General features: G+C 40.9%; 1 protein-coding gene across 3 annotated transcripts in view; it reads left to right on the top strand.

The window, feature by feature from the left end:
- Nucleotides 1-26,316, top strand: part of LOC122793591 (Golgi integral membrane protein 4-like) — a 1,583,571-nt gene that overhangs the window by 527,813 nt on the left and 1,029,442 nt on the right. For all 3 annotated transcript variants that reach the window (XM_044061762.1, XM_044061761.1, XM_044061760.1), the window contains exon 3: nucleotides 10,780-10,829. In XM_044061762.1, coding sequence (XP_043917697.1) covers nucleotides 10,780-10,829 — 50 coding nt within the window. The remainder of the gene's footprint in view (nucleotides 1-10,779; nucleotides 10,830-26,316) is intronic.

Raw genomic sequence — 26,316 nt, 5'->3', positions numbered from 1 at the left:
ACTTTGGCACCGCTCAGAAGCTTACAAACAGTCCTGGATACAGCAAATCTGTGTCTGGACTAGATTAGTTACAGGGAAGGTGGGAAACGAGCGCAAACATGGGCTTTTAAACCAGAAAGTTGAAAGATATGGAAAAACTGCTCAAATGGCCAGTAAACTACAATTTCTTGGCCAGAAACCACTCCTCTTGTGGTAGATAGGCTACCTAGTGCGTATCACTGCCACTGATAAGCTAGAAGGCCTCCCTCCAACACAGAAAGGCTTGGTGGGCTCAGAAGTTTATATGCAGTCCTGGATACAGTAAATCTGTATCTGGACTAGTCTAGTTACAGGAAAGGCGGGAAAAGCACAAATGTGGGCTTTTAAACCAGAATGTTTTAAGAGATGGAAAAACTGCCCAAACGGCCAATATACTACAATTTCTGGGCCAGAAACCACTCCTCTTGTGGTTACCACTCCCACTGATAAGCTAGAAGGTTTCCCTCCAACACATAAAGGATTGGGGGGCTCAGAAGCTTACAAACAGTCCTGGATACAGCAAATCTGTATCTGGCCTAGACTAGTTACAGGACAAGTTTAGAAAATGTTTTATTTTTTTAATAAAGTGGAAAGGGAGAAAGGAAGAGCAGAAAATAATTCAAGGTTAAGAAACTAAGTGGGTTGGCCTTTTCAAATCTTCTATCTGTATTGGGTAAAATGAGCTAATGATAATAGACTGGGAGGAGTGTCACAGATCAAATTTACAGTAGGGGCAGGCAACTGCAAAGTCACCAAGTGTATGATATACTCCTTGGCAGGAAATCAGAACAAACAAACACAAACAGATGTTTAACAAATTGAGAATATGTATAACCTTAATTTATAACAACTTAAAGTTCTTATCCAAACATACCCAAAATGAGGCAGACAGAAGTAAAGTAAAATGAAAAACACACCCAGAGCTGAAAGTAGCTGGAATAAATGCTGCCAATCCAGATGAATAAAATCCAAAGCTTTTATTGTAGTTAAGTGAGCACTTTCTCAATGTTCAACGTTGCTTCATCAGACAACATACCCTCAAACAATTGCTCTCTATATATACATATGACAAAATTTTAAATAACCACTTTGTTCTCAGAACAAATTAAGCATCAATCATCCCTAAAGGTACAGATACATAAAAAATATATAAAAACATTTCATTTTTCTAGATTTCAAAGCTGGTTTTAGTGGAAAACTGAAATGAGAAGTCTTAACACTGACTTTGTGTGATTAGTACATGACCTAGGTTTGACAGTTCTTGCCCCCCCCCCCTTTTTCTCCTTTTATGTTATTACCAAATGTTAGAGAGTTGAAACAAATATTCCATGTTATGTTAAGTTTTTGTTTGGCCACTGTATGAACTATTATATTACATTCAGTACACTGTGAATGTTTTATTACTTTCAGCAACACTATATTTTTGCATATATTTTTGTATTGGCTGTTCCTTTGTCGTTGAGCTCCACAGTGAGATATATCATGCTAATATGTATTGTCTGGTTTAATCAGTTGCATTTAGGGCTGGATTCCAGAAGAGTAAGCCTGCCCTGATTCCGAAAGACTTTCTGTCAGTGTAGGTTGCTTTCTTCGATGTAAGGCTTATTTATAAACCATCTTAGACTGGGAGACATATTCCAAAACACCTGCTGTCAGTGTAAGTGGACACTTACACTGAGAACAAGTCTTTTAGAACTGGGCCCTTAGTTTTTTTTTGCTGGGTGGTAACCTGAATTTTATGAGCTTGATCACTGTCTTCATTCCTCATCTGCTTCATGATTTATTTTACTATTCCATATTTTCTTGGTGGCTTATTAATCTTTAAAGTAGTTGATTTTAAATAATCTCCTTTTCACATTTTGAAGGTGGGTGGCATTTTGTGTGAGAGAGCAGCAAGTTGAAGTGTATTGCTAATGGCAATTATTTCTGAGTTGGTTAGACACCTGATATTGTGCTGAAAAGTTTGGGTGGGTAACTGGAATGCAGAATCAATGAAAACAAAGGTGTGTTGCTTGATCATTGTCGATATGGTCTGCCTGAAGAGATTACGTATAAATGCAGTATGCTGAAATAAATTACTATGGCCTTTCTTTCCTTCTCATTTATCAGATTGTAGTATCAAGTAACAAATGGATAGGACATGGTGAGACAAGAAAAAGGCAGATTACGCAATCAGTATTAACCATTGATAATACTTGCAAGAAAGGCAGTATGTGTTTGACAGCTGCATGTTGAAAATTAATGTGACCGTGATTTCTGTCTTATTTATCAAACATTCAGGGATCAACAAGAAACCATTGTAAGTCTTGGGTGAGATGGATGGAAGAAATTAGTGCAAAAGCATGAAGACATTACTTGGCATAACTTGATCAATGTTAAATAATCATTATTATGGCTTCTGGGATAGAGCAGTAGATGAATTTGAAAGCAGCAAGATGAAATACCCTGTTGTTCCCATTATTTCTTTCTTTCTCATCTTATTTCATCTTATTTGGATATATAAGTTTTATGCACTATTTTTCCTTTGCTAACAGGCTGAGCGTGCATACAAAGATAAATTATGTGATCACAGATAGTCATTGATGCAGCTTTTATGGTGTGGTGCCTGGGGCAATGTACATGACTGAGAGCAGCAAGTTTGAAATGCATTACTGTGACTGTTTTTCATTTCATTGCAGTAAAATGTCAGAGGTGTACATAAACAGTTGCTATCTTGTGGGAGAAATTGCATGATCACTGTTAAGTGATTGTTTATATGATGTTTGACATGGAGTGTAAATTCATCTGAGAGTAACAAAGTGAAGTACATTGTTCTAACCATTATTTTTTCACTTTCATCATAATCAAACATTAGTTGTATACACTGCAAAATAAAGGGCAGCTACATTATTACTGTTAATGGTTATTTGTTAACATGGAAGGTAGAACATATGTCTGACAGCAGCAAACTGAAATATGGTACTACAGTTGTTATTTCATTTGTTTAATAACAGTGAGTAATCAGAGGTTTACAGAGAAGGCTTGCATCTCTGGGGAAGGAGTAGGAGGAGGAGGAGGAGGTAGGATATGTGTTAAACCAAGGGCAGTAATCTGATCACTTTTCTGCTTAAAATGTCTGATAGTATAGAAAAATACAGAGGTTCATTAATAAAATTCAGATAATATTGCAGTTAATGTGAGTGAGTCATAAAAAAGTAGCAGTGTACATAGTGTTTAATTTTGGAATTTTTCTGTGGAGCAGCCCCCCCTTCACTCTCACATACAGGGGCATTGTACTTGCATACCTGGACTTGCTTTAGGAGAAAGGGTTATTGCCTGACCCCAACAGTCTTATTTAGTAAAGGCACATTATGACCAAATGCAGTCAGTTGTGCAAGAAAATCTAACCAGACCCTGCACAGAAGATACCCAAGCCAGGAGTTGTACTTGAGAATAAACACTATGAGGTAGTAATGCTATCTTCTGCACCATTGAGCCACACCTTCCAGAAAATTACTGAACAAGTAAAATAGTGTTTCAGTGAGTCATAGAGTAGCAGCAGGGTAAAACACCAGCCAGACAAAAGAATATTGAGGCTTATAGTAAATAAAGTGCATCTAGGTAAAAAGTGATTACCGTGGAATGCCATAGAAGGTGGTATATTGGCTAGCCCATTTCACTGAGTATTTAAATGAAATTACAAAATGCCTGGAAGGGAAATATGTACGTTCTTTATAGTTCACTGTTGCAGCCCTGATTTTTGAGAGTACCTGCCTGAAGGAGCTCAGAAGCTGGTCTGAATATCAGAGCTCTCACCCCCTCCCCAAAGGCTTGACAGATTCCCTGCTCCCTGCCCCTAAGAAACACCTGTGTAAGACCCCATTGGCAGACCTAGCAGTGATGTCTCTGGATTGCAGTAAGGCATCTGGTGTAGCTGCATCTAGGTATCAAGTACCACATGACACAGAGTATGATCCTTAACTCTTTTGGTTAGAATAAAATACCTCAGTTATGCTGGTCATTAGGGCTGTCAGCTGCCAGTATGACATGCTCAAATATTAGCAGTCTACTTATGAGCAACTGAAACACAAGGTAAAGGGTGTACAGGATAAGAGCCTTTAAAAGAATTTTCTGGAACTTTGCAACCTTAGTAGACACTCTAAGAAGTGTGACTGTGGTGCAATGGATGCATCATATAGAGCAGCTTATATGAGAACTGTAGTCAGGAGGTAAACCTGGCTGAGGGCTAGACCCTTCCAGAGCATGCTTAAGTGGACCTCCTTGATGCCCCATTGGATAAGGAACTCCTGTTTTGGTCCCACAACTGAAAAGTTTTTCAAAACACTTAAGAAGAAGGGGAAAACCATGCAGTCGGTCAAGTACCTTTTCGAGTCCCCACCACCCAGTTGTGTCAGAAACTATTCAAGTCAAAGCTGATCCTCTCCTGCCAAGCATAAGAAAGGAAAACAAAAGGGAAAAGGACAAGTTTCACAAAAAGTGGCAGATGGACTCAAGGTAAACCAGGGGGCCTCAGTCCCAGGCCTGAAGCAGTGAGCAGCTGCAGTGCTCCTCAGCACCTTCACTGTTACCTATGAAAGAAAATAAGGGCAAGTTTTCTGTCTTTGGACTTGTGGATCATACAGGTAGTAAATCAGATTGCAGTTTGCAGTTTCAAACAATGCTCACATACCGAGATATCCTACCAATCCCCAAGCAACAGAGGTATTTCATAGAAAAAGAGTCTCCCAACCCAATGTCAATAAAACTAGTATCAGTTGTGTCTTTCGGCTTTTCCCGATTAGGGGTCGCCACAGCAGAACTCCGGTCCGCTAATGATTGGTAGTTGATTTTTACGTGCTGAGTTACCAGCCCTGACGCACAACCTTCAACGAAGTTTCGCCCATTCATGCATGTCACCATGCAGAAGACACTCTAGCTGGGAATCGAACCGGACAGCGTCTTACTGTGAGGCGACAACACTACCGCAGCACCACCACTGCCACGGGATATCAGTAAAAAAAAAAAAAAAGAGAGAGGATGAAGTTTTGGAATTGTTCATAGATTCACAGGTAGGTACTAGGCTATCTGCCCGAAGACATTTATAAGCCTAGCCGGAATGTGTCTGCTTTCGCCACCCCCTTAGATTAGTTCCCTGTGCCTCTGTCCAGCAGAGCCATTGAAGTGATCTCTGGGGTAAACTTTCTGTTTCCCATCCACTCGTCAAGGTTTCTCTTGAAGAGGGTTAACGAGGAGCTCTGCCTAATGTAGATTGGAATCTTGTTCCAGAGCATGGGAAGTCTCTGGGACAGGAATCTATCCCTCCAGCACATTCTATTTATTGTTGTGCAGAGGTTTAGATCCCTGGAGCATGTGGCTCGAGGGGATATGGTTTTCTTTAGGTGGAGCATGTCCATCAATTCTAGGTTGGACATGGCCTTGTATGTCAGGCAGAGATCACCTCTGAGTAGGCAGTATGCAACAGAGTACAGCTGAAGTTTCTTCAGTCGAGCTGCATAGGGCATCTGCTTGAGGCCAGTGATCCTCTTGGTGAGGTACTTCTTTGGTCTTTCCAGTTGTTGCAGGTGTCTTGTAAAGTACATCCCAAATGGGGCATTGTACTCTATGATGGGTCTGATGAGTGATGTGTAGAGGGGCCCAATGACCTGTTTCGATCTGGATGCAAACCCTTTTGTGATTAGGTGGGCCACATAGAAGGATTTTCTAACCACTTTGGTGATGTGATTATCAAAGGAGAGGTTACTATCTACTTAGGTCCCCAGATCCCTTATTACGTCTTCCGTATTTAGGGGGCTACCACCTGTGTGGTAGTTTGTGGGTACTTTGTGGGTACTTTGTTTTTTTCCAAAGGGGATGACTATGTACTTTTTGGCATTTAGCTTGAGGCCGTGGTTTTGACACCAGGTATCTGTCTCATTGACACCCTTTTGTAGGATGTCTGTGTCAGCTGGAGAGTCAATTATAGCCCCTAGTTTGCAGTCGTCTGCGAACTTGATCAGCCATAGTCCTCCTGTGCTTACCTGTACCTCTACCTCTGAGAAGTATATGCCGAGATGTACAAGATGAAAGCGCTCACTATTTTGTTAATAAATGGATTTTGCCTGTTTTCTTTGCTCTTAGTCATTGTTCGTTGGAAAAAAAAAGAGAGAGGAGCAGGATTTTACTACGGATTTTTCCTAGTCCCCCAAAAAGAAGGGTCTTAGAAGACCCATAGTGGACCTGCCAAAACTAAACAGATTAATGCTAGTACCAGAGTTCAAAATGATGACTTTGCAAAAACTACTCAACTTGATTCTGCAGCTTCGTGAGACAGATAGTTCTTGTAATTTTAGGGGGGGTGGGGTTCTCATTACAAGTTTACTGCCTTGGCCTTTGGCTTGCCTACCGCTCACAAAATATTTGCAGAATGACTTGATCCAGTAATTATCTTCTGCAGGACATGTTTTTAAAGGGTTAGGACTACTCTTCATCTTTCTGAAATCCCAATTTCTCCGTTAATATGGGTTACCTTACCGCTGTGCTTTATTTAGAAAAAAGGCCTATCTTTTTCTTGAAAAAAATGCATGCCTCTCACTATTTAAACAGCATTGCTAGTCAGCATTTCAGCCGGGGAGTTTCTCAGGCTGTTGTGGTGCCTGGCATTCTGCATCATTCGGTTATCGTGACAAGGCTGCGGTTGATGAATCTTCAGTGGTACTGGAGGAGCATGTGATGCAAATATCTGTACTCCTAACAAACAATTTCCTTGATACCTTGCATGAGGAAAAAATACTTGCCTGGTTATCCCAGGTGCTAACAGCAGATGCCTTAGGTTGTACTTGAGGTACCCATGCAGGAGATCTAAGGGTTCAGGTGGCATTCATGACAAGTGGATGTGCAAGAGGCACACAAACTTAAAATAAATGATAGCAGTGATCCTGCCATCAAGGCATTCAGGCACATATGGCTGCTTGGACCCAAATGATCAAAACATTCAGATTCACATGTGGAATATTAACAAATGGAGTACAACATACTCCTGCTTACTCTGCAGACTTTCAGTGCAGATGTTGGAGGTGGCTCAGGACTTGGGCTGATCTTCATGTCTGAATACTTTCCCAGACAGGACAGCTTCCTGACAGACAAACTAAACAAGTCATTATTGGACCCTAGTGAATGGATGTTAACAAGGTATTTTTGGTTGGCCTACAAGTGTGATGTCAGAAATGCATCTCTTTTGCTTCTATAGAAGCCAGATAGCTCAGGAGTTTCTGCACTAGAATCCCAGACAAGGAGGGGTTGGTGGACAAAAGACTTCCTTATTCCTTGGAAAGTTCTATTAGTTCAATATTTAAATGTTGACACTAACGTCAGAGTCTCAAAAGGCCAAAAAAATCCAGAAGAGTGAATCTGAATCTCAAGCATTGCTCTTTTCCTTTAAACTTGTTCTCTGTGGAGGATCAGAAATTACATACCTCAGAGAAAAAGAATATTTTGATAAATGGCCATCTTAGACTTGGTGTATGCAAATCCATGTTTTTGGTATTTACAGACATTTTAAATGGTTGCTGTTTTAGTTCTGTATGGTTTTTCCCTCCTCTTTTCCTCATCCACAGAGTACTGCAGAAGGTCAGGGATGACAGGCCATAGATGATATTAGTAGCACACTTTTTGTCCAGGTGGAACTCTCTCCCCTTACTGCTGACTCTAGCCAGGGAGAAGCCCTGATGCTGCCCCAAAATGTAGACAGTCTGTTCCATGGCATCCACAGTTATGCTAAGTTCCTAAAACAGCCATACATCCTGCTAATAACACTAAAATATGCAGTAGAATTGCCACACAGGAGGATTGGAGAGGATGGAAATGTGTTATTACTGAGTACATTAAAGTAGCTTTAAGTCAGCATACATCTGAAAAGCAGTAGCAGCACTGGAAGGAGAACAGGACCTGAGATTACAGTGATTTATAGGTAAGCAATCAGTTGGACAAAGAGCGCAGGTGATTATTGGCGCACACACACAGAAGCATCACCTGTAGAACCAACACTTGTTATCCATTTATATAAGCATTAAACATTATCTTTCTGTCTATTGTATGCAGTTCTGGAGACATTTTCATTTGGATGTTGGCAGAATAGAAGCAGTACAAAAGAGGGCAGCAAAGCTAGTCTGTTCTCTTTAACAGAAGCCTTATGAACACTACAAAAGCTTAATATGTACAATCTTTAAGAGAAGAGGCAGAATGCTGAAACATTTATATTTTTCAAGAAAATAGCCATAGACCAAGAGTAGCATTAAAAGATGTACATGAGAAGAATTGGAAATAATTTGAAGGTAAAGGCTGGAATCCTCAAGATTTTCATGCTTTGGTGGTTGATGTTTTGAAATAGATTTCTGAAAAATAAAATGGTCATATCAAAGACTTTAACAAAGTTCATGAATAGATGTACTAGGCTATTGTTATGTATCATGAAATAAAAAGCAATAGTGTTTAAGGTGGATCTCGTGGTCAGCAGAAACTTTGAAAAAGCTGAGACAGGCAAAAACCTGTGTTATTTCATATAGATAAAGCAGGAAGCAAAACTATGACTATGGCATTGTAACTGTGAAAGAGACCTGTACTTTTTATAAATAAAAATGGTTAATTTCTATCTGGCTGTACAGTTGGAGGTTTTGCCAGTTTTGTCACTGACTGTGTCCCAGGTGCTCCTGCTCTGACTGTCTGAATGGCAGAGGGGGTGGCTGGGAAATGAGGGGGAGTGAGGATCCGGTGACTGCTGGCCCATGAGGGTGGTGGTGTTGGCAGAGTCCTGCCAGAAGATTTCCGACTGGGGAAATGCTCAAGATTCCTGCACATCCATTTAGGGACCTTGGGAAGTGTAACCCCCTACTATGGAGTATCTGTGCACTCTTTCTTTAGGAGACTGACGTAGGGTTTACCATAGCCAGATGCCTCATGATACCCCTAGTCCAGGCTCATTGGTGACATGAACAGAGCGTCATGACAATAAACTATGTCAACTTTTTAAGGAGGAAGTGAGCATTCATATTGGTGGAATAGATGGACTTGCCTTGGTTAATCTGACAAAAGGAATACGTGGAAGAATGTTGAAAAATAGTTGGGCATTGATTAGATTATTAAAGGAAATATTAAAATTGTCCCATTTCTTTGGATTATTTCTGCAGTTAGGCACAAAACAGTGCAGTGCTGGTGGTGGTATATTCATTTTGTCAGGATTCAGGTGGGAGTAGAATGACAAGGACAGGGGACTTTGTTACAGCCGTGTAATTTAAAGAACAGCAGCAACATGATAAACAGAATGTTTGTCATCCCATATTGTATGATCATGTGTACAGAGATATTCTTGTATTGCTGTGTATGAAAGAATCACACCATAGCAATTTTCTCTTTGCTATTTCTTTGTGGTCTAACAACCACAGTACACATCGTGTTAACTTTGCTTGAAAACTTGATTTGCTTTGTTTAGGAATTTGTCTCACTGGTTTCTTCTTCTTACTGTACATTATGTTTCAGACTCTGGGCACAGGAAAAAGCCATCAGAGCAATGTTGTACACCTGCTGTTTTTCTTCATACTACGGGTGTAAAGTATTTTGCTGGACCAAACATAACAAATACTGAGGTGTAGTTTTGTTTGAGTTAGTGACATTTGAATGGAAGCTCAGCTGTGAAAGACAGGTAAATTGACAACCACCTTTAGCTACTCCAGTGAGTGAGAATTTTTCTTTTTTGTTTACTTTTTACAAAAACAAGTTATGTAGCCACTGTTTGTAGCTGACAGAAAATATAGCCCAAGACTTTTTATGATGGCAAGGAACTTGCACCAAATTGATGCTATCTTAAGACTTTTAAGATATACTGATTTCAAAATAATTATCTGTTTTTCACAGGAGAGTGACCAGGCTCAGGGAAAGTCGATGACAATAAAATGCAACTTTATGTGGAGGCATAGTACATTCTGAAAAAAAGGAATTTAGTTGAAAAAAAAATCAAACTCTTACTGAAATGACATCTCCATCAAGATGCTTGGGAGTAGAACAAAGTGATATAATAATTAAATCACTCAGTGTAAAACATATAATTATAATAGACACTTGGAGTAATTTATTGGTGTTAGTACTACATATGATCATTGTATCTTTTTTAACCAGTTTGACAATAGCTGGTCCTCTAGAAGATATGAAGAAATGTATTCCTGCTCACTACGTGGTGCATTTTGACTATGCATTGTTATTTTTTTCTTTAGTTATTTGTTAAGAGGGTAAGCCCACCCCACACACGTGACCCTTTTCAGGGATGACCTGGGAGTACTGTTTGGGTAAATGGAGTTACTTAGAGTTCACAGTAGGCAAATGGAGGTGGAAGTAATCAAATCCTGTACCCTGGACTACAGAAAGCTGCTTTTTAATAGCTCAGAGCTTTAATCATCTACACTGCTTTTATACTGCAAGTGTAAACACTGTTTGTAATTGTCATAGTGTTGATGTTCATTAAATATACTGTACAAAGAAGTTCCATAATTTATTGTATATACATTTGTATTGTAATATCCTAACCTGTATTTTTCATAAAATGTTATGTGTAGAATGTTGCTGGAATATTATGGCAAATTTGTTTTCTTCACGTTATGAAAGTTGTTCTATTTTGGAAAGTATGAGATGAGAATATAGTAATAACTCTTCTCTCAGACTTGTATTCTAATCCATTCTTCTCTGGCAAGATGTTAAAACATAAAATGAAAGTTACATTTTTCTTTCTTTTTTTAGATTTCTTAGTATACAAGTTAGAAGCCCAAGAAGCACTGAATAAAGAAAAGGTAAGAAATAATCTACTTGCTGTTGTCATCTATTCAATTTTGCCATGTGTAGAATACAACATAACTTTGGTAAATGGGTTCATAGGTGGTTACTGGGCTATTGACCAGAAGGTCTTTATAAGTCTAGCCGTGTGTAACCAATATTATACTAGAGAAACCCAATATAAAGGATCTTGTCAAAACCTCGAGATCTTAGTTAGCAATGACTGCCAATATCCAAGAGGGTCATAGGTGAAATCCCAGGCAAGAATTTACAGTTTCACATCCAGTCATCCAAACTACACCTAATCAGGGTCATAGAAGGGCTCTGTTTGATGTGAATTGGTAGCCTATTCCAGAGGACAGGCAGCCTCTGAGAGCCATATCTGTCTCTCCAGCAGGTCCTATTTATATCACAGGCCAGGTTAGGTCCCTTGAGTGGGTGACTCTTGTCCCATTTGACTTGTGGATGTGAAGCATTTCCATTAGGTTTGGATCAGAGATTGCTCTGTAGGCAATGCACAGGTCTCCTCTAAGTAGTCGGTACGCTGAGTACAGTGACAGTGACTTCAGTCTGTCAATGTATGATGTGCTGGAGACTCTGAATTTTCTTGGTTAGAAATCTCTGAGGTTTCTCAAGTTGATGAGGTGCCCGGTAAGGTATATATCAAAGAGAGTATTTGTACTCAATGATTGGCCTGATGGGGGTTGAGTACAGTGGAGTTATGACCTCCTTCGCTCTTGAGGTAGTGCGTTTTGTACGATGCAGAAAGTCTTCCTTACCATAGTAGACACACGATGGTCAAAGTTTAGGCTAATCAAGTTGCGTTGCCAAGTCCCTCACTACTTTGTTGTCACTTAGGGTATTATTATCATTTATGTGATAGTCTGCAGTGATATCATTATCGGTTTTACTGAGGGGAATAATACCTTTTTTAGCATTGAGTTTGAGTCCATGGCTTTGGCACATATCATTGGTTTGTGTAACTCCCTCTTGAAGTACATTGACATCATTTGGGGATTCAGGGATTGCATGTAATTTGCAGTCGTCAGCGGACTTACTCAGCCACAGCCCCTCTGCTTTGGCCTAAACTTCTGAGAAGTGTATCCCAAATACTAGGGGGCCCAGCACTGACCCCCGTAGAATCCCACTGAAGTCCCCAACTTTGACTGAGTGTGATCTGTCAGTGAGCCAGTTAGCAACCCTCCTGATGACATAAGGGTTGATATTCAACTGGAAAAGTGTATCAATGATGCCTGAATGTGGGATTGTGTCAAAGGACTTGGCTAAATCAAGGTAGGCTGTACTCACAGATTTGCTTTTGTCTGTAGCTCTGGTGACATTTTTGAAGAAATCCATCAGGTTTAACAGGGACCTACCTTTGACAAAACCAAATTGTGTCGGATCAAGGGTTTGGAGATCACCTATATCCTTATTTATAAGGTCCATGATGATTCATTCCATCACCGTACAGATAAGGCTGGTTAAGCTTATGGGTCTGTAGTTCCTAGGGTCTGTTTCTGTACTCCGTTTTATGAAGGGGGTGATGGTTGCCATTTTCCGGGACAAAACCAGTACTCAGGCTGCGGTTGAAGAGAGTACCTAATGAGTTGCTAATTCATGTTTTAGGCCATTTAAAGCGCAACCTGGGATGCCAACTGGACCCAAAGAAGCTGTGTTTTGGCCTTGGAGAGAGCATTAATGACTTGCTCTTTGGAGATGCAAGGTGGAGGAGATGTTGAGGGAATGCTTTGTGTAATATTTGGAGGAGGTGGGGAATTTTTGCCAAAACTGTGAGCTAATAGATTTTTGCAGGATCAATGTGCATGATACCATCCACAGCTAGTTCAGCACACGTTTGGGTCCTATTTTTATGTTACGGATATGGCTGAAGAATGCCTTATAATTATCCTTGGCTATGGTTGCTAATTTTTTTCGAAGTTGCCCTTGGAGGATTTTACAAGTTGTCTTGTTTGTTTGTTCAAGCAGAGTAGGGTGTTCTTCCAGTGTTGGGACCTCTCTTTTTTATTCTTAGACAGCAAACTTCTTCCCCTTGTTGTATAACTTATTAATGCTAGATGTTCACAAGGGAGGCCTGTTTTTTCTTGAGGATCTTCTGTTGATCCTATTGGGTACAGCTGTGCCAATACATTGGTGTAGGTGATTGTACAGGGCATTTGTGTATACCTTACTATAGTTGTCAATACCATCTGTGAGAACAGGAACTTCGGAATTATCTATGCCATCCCTTAGGAGGGCCTGATTAGCTTTGGTAAAATGTTTTAGCCTGATTTCACCTAAGAGAGGTTCGTGTGTTATAGCTACTTCAAATGTGACTTATTTGTGATCAGATTTATTCAGTGAGAAATCCTATACTTGTGGTGGTGCAACAGTCAGCCATGTTGGTGAGGACCAGTTCAAGAATATTTGCGCCCCTTCTGGGGTTGCATACTATTTGTTCCTGGGAATTAGTGTTAAAAGTCCAAGAACCTTTCTGCAAGCATGTTGGTACTCGTATACATTTCCCAGTCAATGGAAGCATAGTTAAAATCGCCCATGACTACAGTGTTTGGTTGTAATTTGATTGACTCAAGTATGTCTTTATAAACAGCATGGGTATCTTGGTTCATTGAAGGGGGCCTATATCTAATGATGACTTGAAGGGGGGGGGGGGTCTTACTCATAGTTAGTACTTAGTTCTCCTGTCTAACCATTCTAAAGGTGTATCTTATATTTGATGAAGATAGATACTCCTCCTACTTTGGTTCTCACACATTCATTTTTCGGTCTTGAAGTGTGGAAGGCATTGTAGCCTTGCAAAGCCAGGGAACTCTCCGTGGCCTTGAAACAAGTTTCTGTGACTGCACAGACATCACCATCCTCCAGGGAGAAGAGTGCCTCCAGAGAGTGCAGTTTCTGATTTAAATTCCTAGTGTTTATTAGGATAACCCTTAATTTATTTGTGAGTGATATTTTCACTTGGCAAGTTTTGTTCTTGAGACCTTGCCTAAAAAAGGCGCTATGGGGGAGGCAAGTGCCTTAGCTAGTAACCGAAAGCCTAGAGGTGACAGGTGAAGACCATCTCTGGCAAAGTAGTGTGGACTATCAACCATGTCATCTCAGGATCCCAGGCTGACAGGAACTTGATGCTTTTAGAATGACACCAGAAACTAAGTCAATTGTTGAAGTCAATAATTTTTTTTTGTTTATATTGTGGTATAAATCTAGGTGAGAGTAGAATACTGCTCAAGGCTAGGGACATACCTGCCTTGGACACATATTCAGAGAGCTCAATCGTGTCTCTCTTCACATAGTCCAGTGAGGTACTTCTCCAGTCATTCACACAAACATGAACTATGATGGAGTCATAACGATACTTGTTGTCGAGAGACTTTAGCACATGTGTGATCTGATAGATTCTGGTACCTGGTGGACAGCTGACCGTAACCTTTTCCTTGTTCAGCCTGGTGACTAGAACATCTGTGTGTCTCACAATGGAGTCACCTTTGACTAAAAAATTTGGTTTAGATGTGCTTTGCCTTAGGATCTCTGGTGTTTAGGTAGGTTTCTGGTGAGTCCCTCCGCATATGATGTTTTATGTGTTAAGTGCATGGTTTGCATAGGAGGGTGTAGTATGTCAGCTGACAACCTGTTCAGTGTTACTGTTCTGTGCATGAGCGAGCAAGGATTCCAGATTCCTAGTGTAGATGCATCTCTCATAATTGAGTGATTTAGGAGTAGAGGGCTGTCAGTGTACATTACACTGCCTCAGGATACCCATGTCAATCAGGCTGGTGGCAGAAATGGAGGGAAACTGACCATCCATAATGCTAGGTTAAATCCTGTTTTCAAAGTGGGGAGAGAAAATTGAGGAGTGTGCTCTTAAGTGGGGTCTATACTAATGGGTTGCTCTGTAAAGGGTCTATACTAGTGGGCGTTTTCTAAATGGTATGAAACTGGTGTTGAGTTAGTGGTTCTGGGACTCTTTAAGGGGCAAAGGTACAGTTGTGCTCTCTGAGCAGCTAAGCACAATTTAAGGACTTCTTGGATGAATCGCGGGCAGCTACTAAGGGAAAATGTATCTACTGAAGTTTTTGCACCTGTAACTGCCAATGGTTACCCCCACTGAGTGGTATTGTGCTATGCATAAACAGATGAATACAGCAGAGCAATGGCTGGTCACCTATCTCTGTGGAGCTGTGTTAAAACAAGCACAAATACAGGGCTTATGTAGCAACAATGAGCACACTGATTTAAAAAATGTAACCAATAAAAAAGCTCAAAACTGAGCCCTGTCAGCAGTCTTCAGTCAGATGAGTCCTAACTGCACTCTCCTGCCACAGGGGTGCAGGGGGGGGGTCCTCTCCAACAAAAGATAACCTGGTTTAGTGCTCAGTTTAACAAACAGAACCAGATTCAGCAGGACTAAACCTAGTCTGTGCTACAGCAGACAAAAAGTGCAACAAATCAACAAGAACAGTTTTAAAAAAATAAGCAATATAGCAAAAATAGAACTAAAAAGTGCAAAATACAGTATAAAATTGTACTTATGATTAGCAGAATACAACAGGTTCCTTGGTTTGCTCAGATGAATATGGCAGAGCAGTGGCTGGTCACCTGACTGTGTGGAGCTGAGCTGGACGCTGTGCCAACAGAATTTAATTGCAGAATCATGCCTGTTGCAAGATGACCAAGTACTTGAACAATAAACACTTGTTAGAAGAGCCAGTTTCATTTAACATTACTGCATGTATTGCTTACCCTTTCTTTTTGGTGCAGTACCCTTAGGGTTGATTGCATCAAATCAGTTTGTCCCTTGTATGTTGGGGGACTTTCTTCCTCACAGCACATCAAGTTGTCTGGAAATCAACTTACTTTTCAACCATCTGTTCTTCAAAAAGCTGACTGATTTGTGTTGTCCTGAATGTAACCCTCATCTCGGATATCTAGATGTGGGGCCACAGTGGTATGACAGGATTTTTGTTGCATTATGTGAGAAATATGTTAAGTTCTGTCAGACCTCAGCAGTACCATATGCAGTCAGAATAGTAAAATGTTATATTATACAAAACTCATTTTTGTGCAAATCATTTCAGGCAAGTTCACATTTTTGAAAGTGCTTCAGTGATCCCCTTTCTTCTGAAAGTAAACCCCAAGTTATCTTTTCTAGGAGATTAAGCCTAGAACCATTTTTTGAACATCTGAACCAGGTCTGATAAAGCAAAACTTTTTTCTTCGTGCCAACTCCCCCACCTGAGTTCACTGGTGACGTACTCTTTGTTTTTTTTCAAGTCAGTAAAGGTGAGTCTAATCTCACTACCCTAGCTTTCCCTCCAGTACTACAGAGCACAATACGGTGTTATAGCTTTGAACTCTGCTGGTTGTCCTTTCAACGATTTACCATGTTCCATGTACTTCTCATAGTGTTAGTTGTTGCACTGACACTGAAGTGTTGCTTCTAGAGCATAGATGGATCCATTGGATGATATTCAGCTTGACCCACCTACCGCTGTTATGCTGCACATAGTCTCTGGCTTTCCCTACAGCTTTTTATCTTTCAGCCTTAAATCCTTAGTATAAAAACTGTAGTCCCAATATACTTCTCACTCATTGACTCTATATGTACGTGGCACACTGTCAATCTTTGATTGACATTTTTGCACTTGAGCTGGAAGTGTGACATTCATTCTCAAGAACTTTCTTCAAGAGGTGCCCAAACTTAAGAGTTAGTATTTTGGCATTTCCACTTAGTTTAAAGCTATATATTTGTATATGTAATGCAGCCTAATGGGGCTTTAGTTTCTTAAAAACAGCATTGTACTATTGACTATTCTCATAATTGTTATTGCTCTATCTAGACGCCAATTGTACAGTTGTATTTTTCTATTCACATCAAAGGATTTTATACTTTTTATATTAATACCTATGTAAATTGTATTTTTGGAGCTTTTCTCCCTGGGCCTCCACTGAAAAATGAGCTCACACTCTGTCGGACTATCCCAGTTAATAAATGTAAAATAAAATAAATAAATAAATAAATAAATGCTTACAGATAAGAGAATGTATTATTGCAGACAACAGCATACAAATTACATCAGTAGTAGACTGATCTTGCATCAGGGAACCCCCCCCCCCAAAATAGTTCATACGTTAGTGATAGCATACCTCTCAACCTCTCAGTGCAAGAAATCTGGACATAGCCAGAAAGAATGGAGAACAAATACCGAAAAACAGGGACATAATTTAAATATTGCTCCTATAAACTTTGAATGTTGCTAGAATAATGGGTTTTGTATTATTATGTATTTTCTGAAGGATATAAAGTCTGAAACTCAAATGTCTGTCATTATTTAGCATTATTTAGTGACTTCAATCTTCAATGATTTGCCAGAAAAACCACACATTTTATGAGGAACAGACCAAAAATATCAGACAAAAATCTGGACATTCTGCAAAAATCTGTACAGTTGAGAGGTATCACACACACACACACATACACACACACACACACACACACACACACACACACACACACACACACACACACACACACACACTCACTATGACACACATACGCGCGCACACTCACTCACTCACTGTGCAACTATGTAAGCACTTTCATCTCTTGTTTTCACAGCACCTTTCAGATCTCAGTCCTTATGGTTGCTAATAAATACTTCATGTATTCATTTACAAACCTTTTTTTCATTTGGCATATATTTTTAAATTCAAACAGAATGCCTGAAGAAAGATTCATGCTAGACTGGTGGGAGGATTCATCTATAGACGCTGCAGGAGAGTCAAGAGTTTCACTTGATCTTTTGCATGAGGGGACTGGCTGGGTCTCTTACTTCCTGGAGAAAGGTTATCATGACCTGGTGCCGCTTTGTTCTCACAGAGGTGGGATCATACCACCCTAACAAGGATTCATTTCTGCTCGGTCTGTGTGTCATTACAGGACATTTGAAGCCTCAGAGAGGCACATCCCTAACCCTCACCCTGAGAGAAAGGGTGCTTACATTCCTTTCTTCTACTGGATGAGGTTGGTTCCTTGTTCCACCAGGCTTTTCACTGGGAATCCAATCACAAATTAGAATTCTTAGGCAAAGGCTTCTTCTCCTATGGCTGCCCCCTCTGCCCATCTGGTCTGGTGGGCAGGGGTCAAGATGCAATCACAGAGTGATCCTACACTAGAGTTTTTAGCCCAGATATTAGAATGTTGTTGCTTGCTCTGTTCCTGGCGGAACTATAGTCTTGGATGTGGGATCTCACACACATACTGATTCATTGAATGGCTGTGCTCACTGTGCCCCCCCCCCCAACAAATGCTGTTTTTACAAAGTTAGTCTTGCTAGGATCTAGACTGTGTTCCCTCCTTTATTGGTTACCTGGGAGAGTCAGGTGCTTGCTTGAACTGAGGTGGGCTATCAGCCACAACTCTGAGCTGAGATACCAGACGACTAGAGGCTTCTGAGCTTCCCATAAACCATAGGTTGCCTGTTTTTTTTTTTTTTTTTTTTGCTTGATTATACTATTTACTGCACGTTTATTGTGTTCTGGCTATTTAATACAGTATTTTATCACTGTAAACTAAACTGCAATGTTTGTATTGGATTTGTCTGCCTTACTATACATGTTAAATCATATTTTGTTGCTGTTTTCAATGTTGAAAAAGCATGTTTTGCTATTTTCACTGTTTGCAAAGTAATTGTTGCTTCTTTTCACTGTTTGCAAAGCATCTGTTCTGTTTTCCTGTCAAGTAGTGTTTTAAATAACTGATTTGTTTGCTGTTTAGAACTTTCTTTAGTCTATCCTTGCTGTTTTTCCACTGTTTTAAAACAGTTTTAGTGTCTTACTGCTGTTTTTCTGCTGTTTAAACATTTTTTAGTGTTTCCTGCCTAAATTAATGTAGCTTGTAGCTGTGGCATAGTGTGGGTCTGTTTGTAGTGGCTGTTGTATTCTTGAGCACATTTTCCAAGCCATCTTTGATTGGAAGGGGCACTTCTGCACCCTTGTGAGAGGAGTGTGCTGATTGGAACCTGTCTGGTGGAGGGTGATTGGTCTAGGGGCTTGGAGTAAGCATTGTTCATTGGTTCTTTTAATTTTTTTAATTTTTTTTTAAGTTTTTAGATTCTGGTATTTAAGCCCTGCATTTGAATGGGTTTCTGCTTGTTTGTACGTTGTGCAGCACTGCGCACTGCAGAGCAGTTGTACGCCATAGCGGACAGATGATTTTGGCAATTTTCCCGTAGTTACAGCTGTAGTACATTAGTGTAGTCATCATCTTTAGTACATCTCTGGTCTAAGAAGTATTACTAATGAGCTGTGACCTATTAAACCACCAGCCAAAAACCTGTCAGAAATACCCATCAACAGAGCATCTCCTAAATCAGTCCTAAAAGCACCCCCTTTGTGATAACAGTTTTTCAAACTTAGCATTATGGACAGTTGGACTACCCTTGTTTCTCCAGCCAGCCTTAAATTCTTAGGTTTCCTGAGGTAGTGTAGCAACTGCCTCATGTACACTGACAACACTCTACTAGTAAGTCACTCTAGTACAGAATGTGAGAGATGTATCTACACCAAGAATCTTGAATCCCTGCTCCCTTGCACTGAAAACAGCAACACTGAAGAGGTTGTCTCACCCATCACTACTCATGCACATAGTACCCCTACTCATACACATAGTACACCTCCAACACATAAATCAACATACATGGATATTCTCTCAAAAAACTTGCCGAAAAAACATAGATCTCCAAAACAAATGACTGCTACAACTAACATAGTTACCATGGCACCTAAGACACATAACAACAACAGTTTCTCACCCACCAAACCCTTAAGGCATAACACTCAAAAAACAAATTTTCTTGTCATTGGAGACTCCATAGTGAGACACACGGATGTCCCATTCACCGGGTTAGATAAGGAGAAAGTCATGGTCAGCTGCCTGTCCGTTGCCAGGCTTCATCAGATCATGCATGCATTCAGGTCACTCAACAACAAGTATCATTATGACTCTGTCATAGCTCACAATGGAGTGAATGACCTGAGATGTACCTCAATGGACTGTATGAAGAGAGATATAATTGAGTGTGTCCCAGGGAGGTATTTCCCTAGCCTTTAGCAGCATATTGCCCTCACCTAGAATGATGCCGCAGTATAAAACATGATAGATTTCAATAATTGTCTTAGTTTTTGGTGTCATTCAAAAGGATCCAGTTTCTGTCAGCCTAGGGTGACAAACCCCACTGTTTTGCCAGAGACTGTTTGCAACTGGCACCACTAGGCTTTCGGCTGCTGGCAAAAGCTCTTGCTTCTCCCATAGTGCCTTTTTTAGGCAAGGTCTCAGAAACAAAATTGCTAATGTGAAAATTGACAACCATGACAAAATAAGAGTTATGCTGCCAAACACTAAGAGCTTAAGCTAAAAACTGCACACCCTGGAAGCACTTCTGTCACTGGAGGATGTAGATGTCTGTGCAGTCGCAGAAACCTGGTTCAAGGCCTCAGGGAGTACCCCCACCTTGCAAGGTTACAATGCCTTCCACACCTTCAGACCACAAAATGAACATGTGAGAACCAAAGGAGGGGGTGTTTCGATCTATATTAGAGATATATTCACCTCCCAGCTAGTTAGAGTGGAAAGCTCCATGGAATTACTGCATGTGCAGATTACTGTGGGTAAGACCCCCTCATTCAAGTCATAGCTAGTTATAGATCCCCCTCTTTGGATCATGATGTGCATGAGGCCTACTTGACCAAATTGCAGTCAATCCAAATACTGTCAAACACTATGGTCATGGGGGATTTCAGTTATCCCACCATCAACTGGGAAGCCTACTGTAGTCCTAACTCACTAGCACAAAAATTCCTTGACTTTAAGTCAGATACCCTGGAACGAATTGTTCAAACCCCAACAAGAGGAACAAACACACTAGATTTGTTACTCACTAACATGGCAAACAGCTGCACCACCACAACTGTCGGACCCTCATTAGTTAAATCTGACCACAAATCAGTTGCCTTCGAACTGGCACTAACACCAGAACTCACAAAGGGTGAAGTCAGACTAAAAACCTTAACCAAAGCAAACTCTACCCTCCTAGGGGAAGGTGTAAATGCATTGCAAACCTCAACCCCAGCTGTGGTAACTACACCAAAGCTTACACTAAAGCCCTGTACAATCACTTGTACAAGTGTATAGACTCAGCTGTTCCAGAAAGAATCAAAACAGAGACCCAGGTTAAAAAAGCTGCCTTGGTGGGCATCCAGCATCAACAAACACAAAAGGTTGCTGCCCAAGAAAACTAAGGCGAGGCCCCAACAATGGAAAAGTACCCTCTTCATTCCCAACAGGCAAATAAGACAACATGTCAAATCCTCTAGGGGTAACTTTGAGAAAAACTTGACAGTCACAGCCAAGGATAATCATAAGGCCATTTACAGCTACGTATCTTGCTTAAAAGGTAATACCCAAACATGCGCTGAACAAGTGACCAGCGGTATCACATACACACAGATCCTGCAGAAATAGCAAACCTGCTAGTGGATAGATTTTGTGAACATTTCACTCCCTTATCCCCCCCCCCCACCTTACATATCTGAAGAGCAGGCCATTAAAGCCTTGTCTAAGGCAAAAAACCACAGCCTCTATGTGACCAGATGACATCCCAGGCTGTCTTCTAAACTAAAACGTGAACTAGCATCACCATTAAGTACCCTATTCAATCACGGCCTAACCACTGGGTTTATTCCTGCGAAATGGAGAACAGCAACAGTTTTTCCCTTCCACAAAGGTGAGTCAGCAAAACACCCAGGGAATTATAGACCCATAACTCTGACCAGCCTCATCTGTAAAGCCACGGAACGTATCATCATGGACCTCATAAATGTAGACATAGGCAATCTCCAAACCCTGGATCCGACCCAATTCATCTTCGTCAAGGGAATATCTTACCTGTTAAACCTGGTAGATTTCTTCAAAAATGTGAACAGGTCCATTGATAAGGACATATCTGTGCACAAAGCATACCTCAACTTGGTAAAGGCCTTTGATATAATCCCACACTTAGGCATTACCAATAAACATAGCAAACTGAATGTAAACCCCTTTGTTGTAAGACTGGTTGCCAACTGGCTCACAGACCGGTCACACACTTTCAAAGTTGGTGAGTCAACATCATCTAGCAGACCTGTCACCAGAAGGGTGCCGCAAGGATCAGTGCTGGGCCCCCTACTGTTTGGTATATACTGCTCAGAAGTTCAGTGGCTGACCAGGTCTGAGGATGACTGCAAACTGGGTGCATTTATTGCATCCCCAAATTATGTCAATATACTTCAGGAGGGTCTTATGCAGACCAGTGACTGGTGTTTTAGTCATGGTCTCAAACTGACAGCAAAGAAATGCATCATCATTCATTTTGGTAAAAACACTGTCCCTTCATACTATCAAATTAACAGTACACTATGTACTTATGAAGTGATGAGATCTGGGATCACAAGTACACTGCAACCTTAACTTTGGCCACCATGTGTCTACTGTAGTAGGGAAGGCTTTCTACATAGCTTAGTTGATTAGCAAAGGCACCGCCTCTAGAGCAAAGGAGGTTATAAACCCCTCTATACTCGTCACTAATTAGGCCCTAAATTGAATATAAAGCCTCTTTCGGCATGTACCTTACAAAGCACCTGCAGCAATTGGAGAGCCCTCAGAGGTTTCTAACTAAGATGATCTAGAGACTCCAGCACATGCCTTGCACAGACTGACTAAAGTCCCAGTCACTATACTCAGTATTGTATAAACTTCTTAGGGGAGACTTATGGCTTACAGAGCAATCTCCAACCCAAACCTAATAAATTTGCTGCACAGGCTAGTGCTACTCATTCCAGGGACCTAATTATGGCCTGCAACTTGAACAGGACGTGCTGGAGAGATTGGTCTCCCAGTAGCTGCTGCATCTTTGGAATAGGCTGCCAATTTGTGTGAAGCAGAGCACCTCTATGACACTGTTCAAAAGGAACCTGGATGAGTGGATGGGGCACCATAAATTCTTACTGGGGATAGTGCCCTCAACCCTCCTGGACATAGGCAGTCATTAATAAATACAATCCTAGATATTGACCAGAGTATCTATGGTATTACATTGGGATGAAAAGGTTAGGCTTGACATGACCTCTGGGTCGATAGCCTGGTATCCTCCTGTTTTCCTATGTCTTCATTTCTTAGATAGATGAAGCTTCATAATTCTTTTTTTAAATACCTTCAATAAATTCTCACATTTTGAACAGTGGAATTGGGTACACATACATTACATTTGTTTGTTTTGTTTTCTATTAAACATTTTCTCATTCATTTCATGCATTATACTTGTATATTTTCTTTTTTAACTGTTATGATTCATGCCAACATTATCTAAATTGCTTTAATCAAGCCTCCTCTTAAAAAATTATTCTGCATGTATTCTTTCCACAAATTCTATTTATTTTTGTGTAATTTGTTCCTTCCAATTTTAAAGATCCTACCTGCAATTTTTTAATCTTATTTTACAATACCCAGTACTTCAGTTGCACTTGGTTTAGATTTTGATTTCTTGTACAATACCCAGTACTTCAGTTGCACTTGGTTTAGATTTTGATTTTTATTTTTTGGTAATTGTTTTTTGGCAGAAAGTATCATCAAACGTAGTAAAGCCTTATTGTGTCTAGGCAATTCAGTTCCTGTATCCCAGCTCAGAAAAGTTCCTTAGCAGTGATTATTTGTTCTCCCAACATTTCTGCCAAAGTACGCTGTAAGGAATTCTTAAAATCTGCCAACTTGCTACATTCCCAAAACACATCTTCCCAGTCATCTCTGTCTCTGTCTGTTCCATCACATCTCCAGCATTTGCTGCCTATCTGCAGAAAGAAACCTCTGAAATCTACCTGGGGTAAAAAGTTCCTGTAAAATACATAAATAACATGCAAAAATCCTAAACCATATGGACATTGTTGCATAATTGGGAGTCATGCAAATATCCTTCCACTGTTGCTTTGCCCATTGCTTTACATTGTCTTTTCTTATAGGTTCATAGGTAGGTACTAGGATATTGGCCCCAGGGCCTATGTAAGCCTAGCCATAAAAATATGGCTTTAGCCACCCAGAAATTTATTTACCTGTGTCCCTGTCGAGCAGAACCACAGAAGTGATACCCGGGGTAAATTTCCTATTCCCCATCCAGTTGTCTAGATTTTTCTTACAGGGCCAATGAGGTGCTCTGTTTGACATGAATGGGCAGCTTGTTCCAGAGTATGGAAAGTCTCTGGGACAGGAACCTATCCCTCCAGCAAGTTCTGTTTATTGTGGTGACAAGGTTAAGGTCTCTGGAGCATGTAGCCTGCAGGGATTGGGGTTTTTCTAAATGTAGCATATCCAACAGCTCTGGGTTTGCCATGGCTTTGAGTGTTAGGCAGAGATTGCCTCTGAGTAGGCGATATGCGACGGAGTAGAGCTGGAGTTTCTTAAGGCGGTCTGCACAGGGCATCTGTTTAAGACTGGTGATCCTCTTTGTGAGGTATGTCTGTGGTCTTTCCAGTTGCTGCATATATATTGTGAGCTACATCCCAAACAGGGCATTGTACTCTATAATAGGTCTAATGAGAGCTGAGTAGAGGAAGACAATGACCTCTTTTTTTCTTCTGGATGAGAAACCTTTTGTGATGAGGTGTGCCACATAGAAGGACTTCTTGACCACTGTGGCTATGTGGTTGTCAAAGGAGAGACTGCTGTCTACCTGTGTCCCTAGGTCTTGTATCACACTTTCAGTGTTGAGTGGACTACTGCCTATGTGGTAGTTCGTTGGCACAGGGTTTTTCCCAAAGGAGATAACTAGGCATTTTTTGGCGTTGAGCTTAAGGCCGTGGTTTTGACACCAGGCATCTGTCTCAGCGAGGCCCTTTTGTAAAATGTCCACTTCTGTAGGGGATTCAGTAATGGCCCCCAGTTTGCAATTGTTTATGAACTTTGTCAGCCATAAGCCCTCTGTGTTAGCTTGGACTTCTGAGAAGTAGATGCCGAACAGGAGGGGACCCAGGACTGAACCCAGTGGTACTCCATTTGTCACCGGTCTGGAGACAGATTTGGACTTGGCTACTTTCACAGTGTGGGTTCTGTCGGTGAGTCAGTTGGCCACCCACTATGTGACATAGGGGTTTATTCCCAGTTTTGTGAGTTTATCAATAATACCAGAGTGGGGGATGGTGTCAAAGGCCTTGGTGATCTAGGTAGCCTTTGTGAACTGCCTTGCCCTTGTACACAGCTCTGGTGACTGCTTCAAAAAAGTCTGTCAGGTTTAGGAGACATGATCTACCTTTTACAAACCCAGACTGGGTGAGGTCCAGAGTTTGCAGGTTACCTATGTCTTTGTTTATAAATTCCATGATACGTTCCATGGCCTTGCAGATCAGACTCGTCAGGCTGATGGGTCGGTAGTTCCTGGGGTCCGTGGTGGATCCCCCTTTGTGGAGTGGGATCACCGTAGTTGTGCGCCATTCAGTGGGCACAAAACCTGTAGTGAGGCTATGATTGAACATGGTATTTAGGTGAGGTATCAGTTCATTTTGTAGTTCATGCAGAATACAGCCTGGGACATAGTCAGGTCCCATGAATGCTGTAGTTTTGGCTTTGGCAAGTGCATATTTCACCTACGTGGCCGTGATTACAGGGATTTAGCATTCATCCAGTATAGAGATTGGCCCTTTTGGGGGTGAGAGGGGGGAGAAATTTGTGCTGAAGCTGTCTGCCAGGATGTTGGCGATATCAGCTGGTTCCATATGTTTAGTGCCATTCTGCTGTAGTTCTGAGCAGATCTGAGTATTGCCATTGAGATTCTTGACATAGCAATAGAAAGCCTTGTGATTGTCTTTAAAATTGATGGCAATTTTGTTTTCGTAACTAGCTTTGGAGGATTTTATGAGGGATCTCAGCTTACTGAGGCTGACTAGGCAGTTTTTCCAATCTTGGGTTTTTACACTTTCTTGCAACAGTTTCTTCCTTTTGTTGTAGAACTTGTTAATGGCAGGGGACCACCAGATTGGCTTTTTTTTTTTTTTTTTTTTTTTTGGAGGATAGCATCTTGGTTCTATTTGGGATGTCATGGTCCATGCTCTCATGTATGTGTTCATACAGCACATTGATGTAGGATTCAGCAGTCTGCATGGGAATGGTGAAGTTAGCCACTTCTGTTTTAAGAAGCGTGAAGTTGGCTTTTGAGAAGTTTTTTATGGTGATTTCCTTAATTAGGGGGTGGGACAGGATGTGGATGTCTAGGGTGATTAGCTTATGGCTGGATTTGACCAACGAGGGGCTGACCTCTGGTGTGGAGCACCAATCGCCCATGTTGGTAATGTTCAGGTCTAGGATATTGCTGCCCCTGGTGGGGGTCTGAATCAGTTGGTCCAAATCTTTTCTAACCTCTTCTGGTTGATTCTTATAGTTATCATGCATTATTTTATATGTCATACTAA

The sequence above is a fragment of the Protopterus annectens genome, chromosome 2.part0 (assembly GCF_019279795.1).
Source record: "Protopterus annectens isolate FY-2018-M chromosome 2.part0, PAN1.0, whole genome shotgun sequence".
In the NCBI taxonomy this organism is placed as follows: domain Eukaryota; kingdom Metazoa; phylum Chordata; order Ceratodontiformes; family Protopteridae; genus Protopterus; species Protopterus annectens.
The sequence above is the reverse complement of the archived record's forward strand: the minus strand, read 5'-3'. Positions and strand labels throughout refer to the sequence as shown.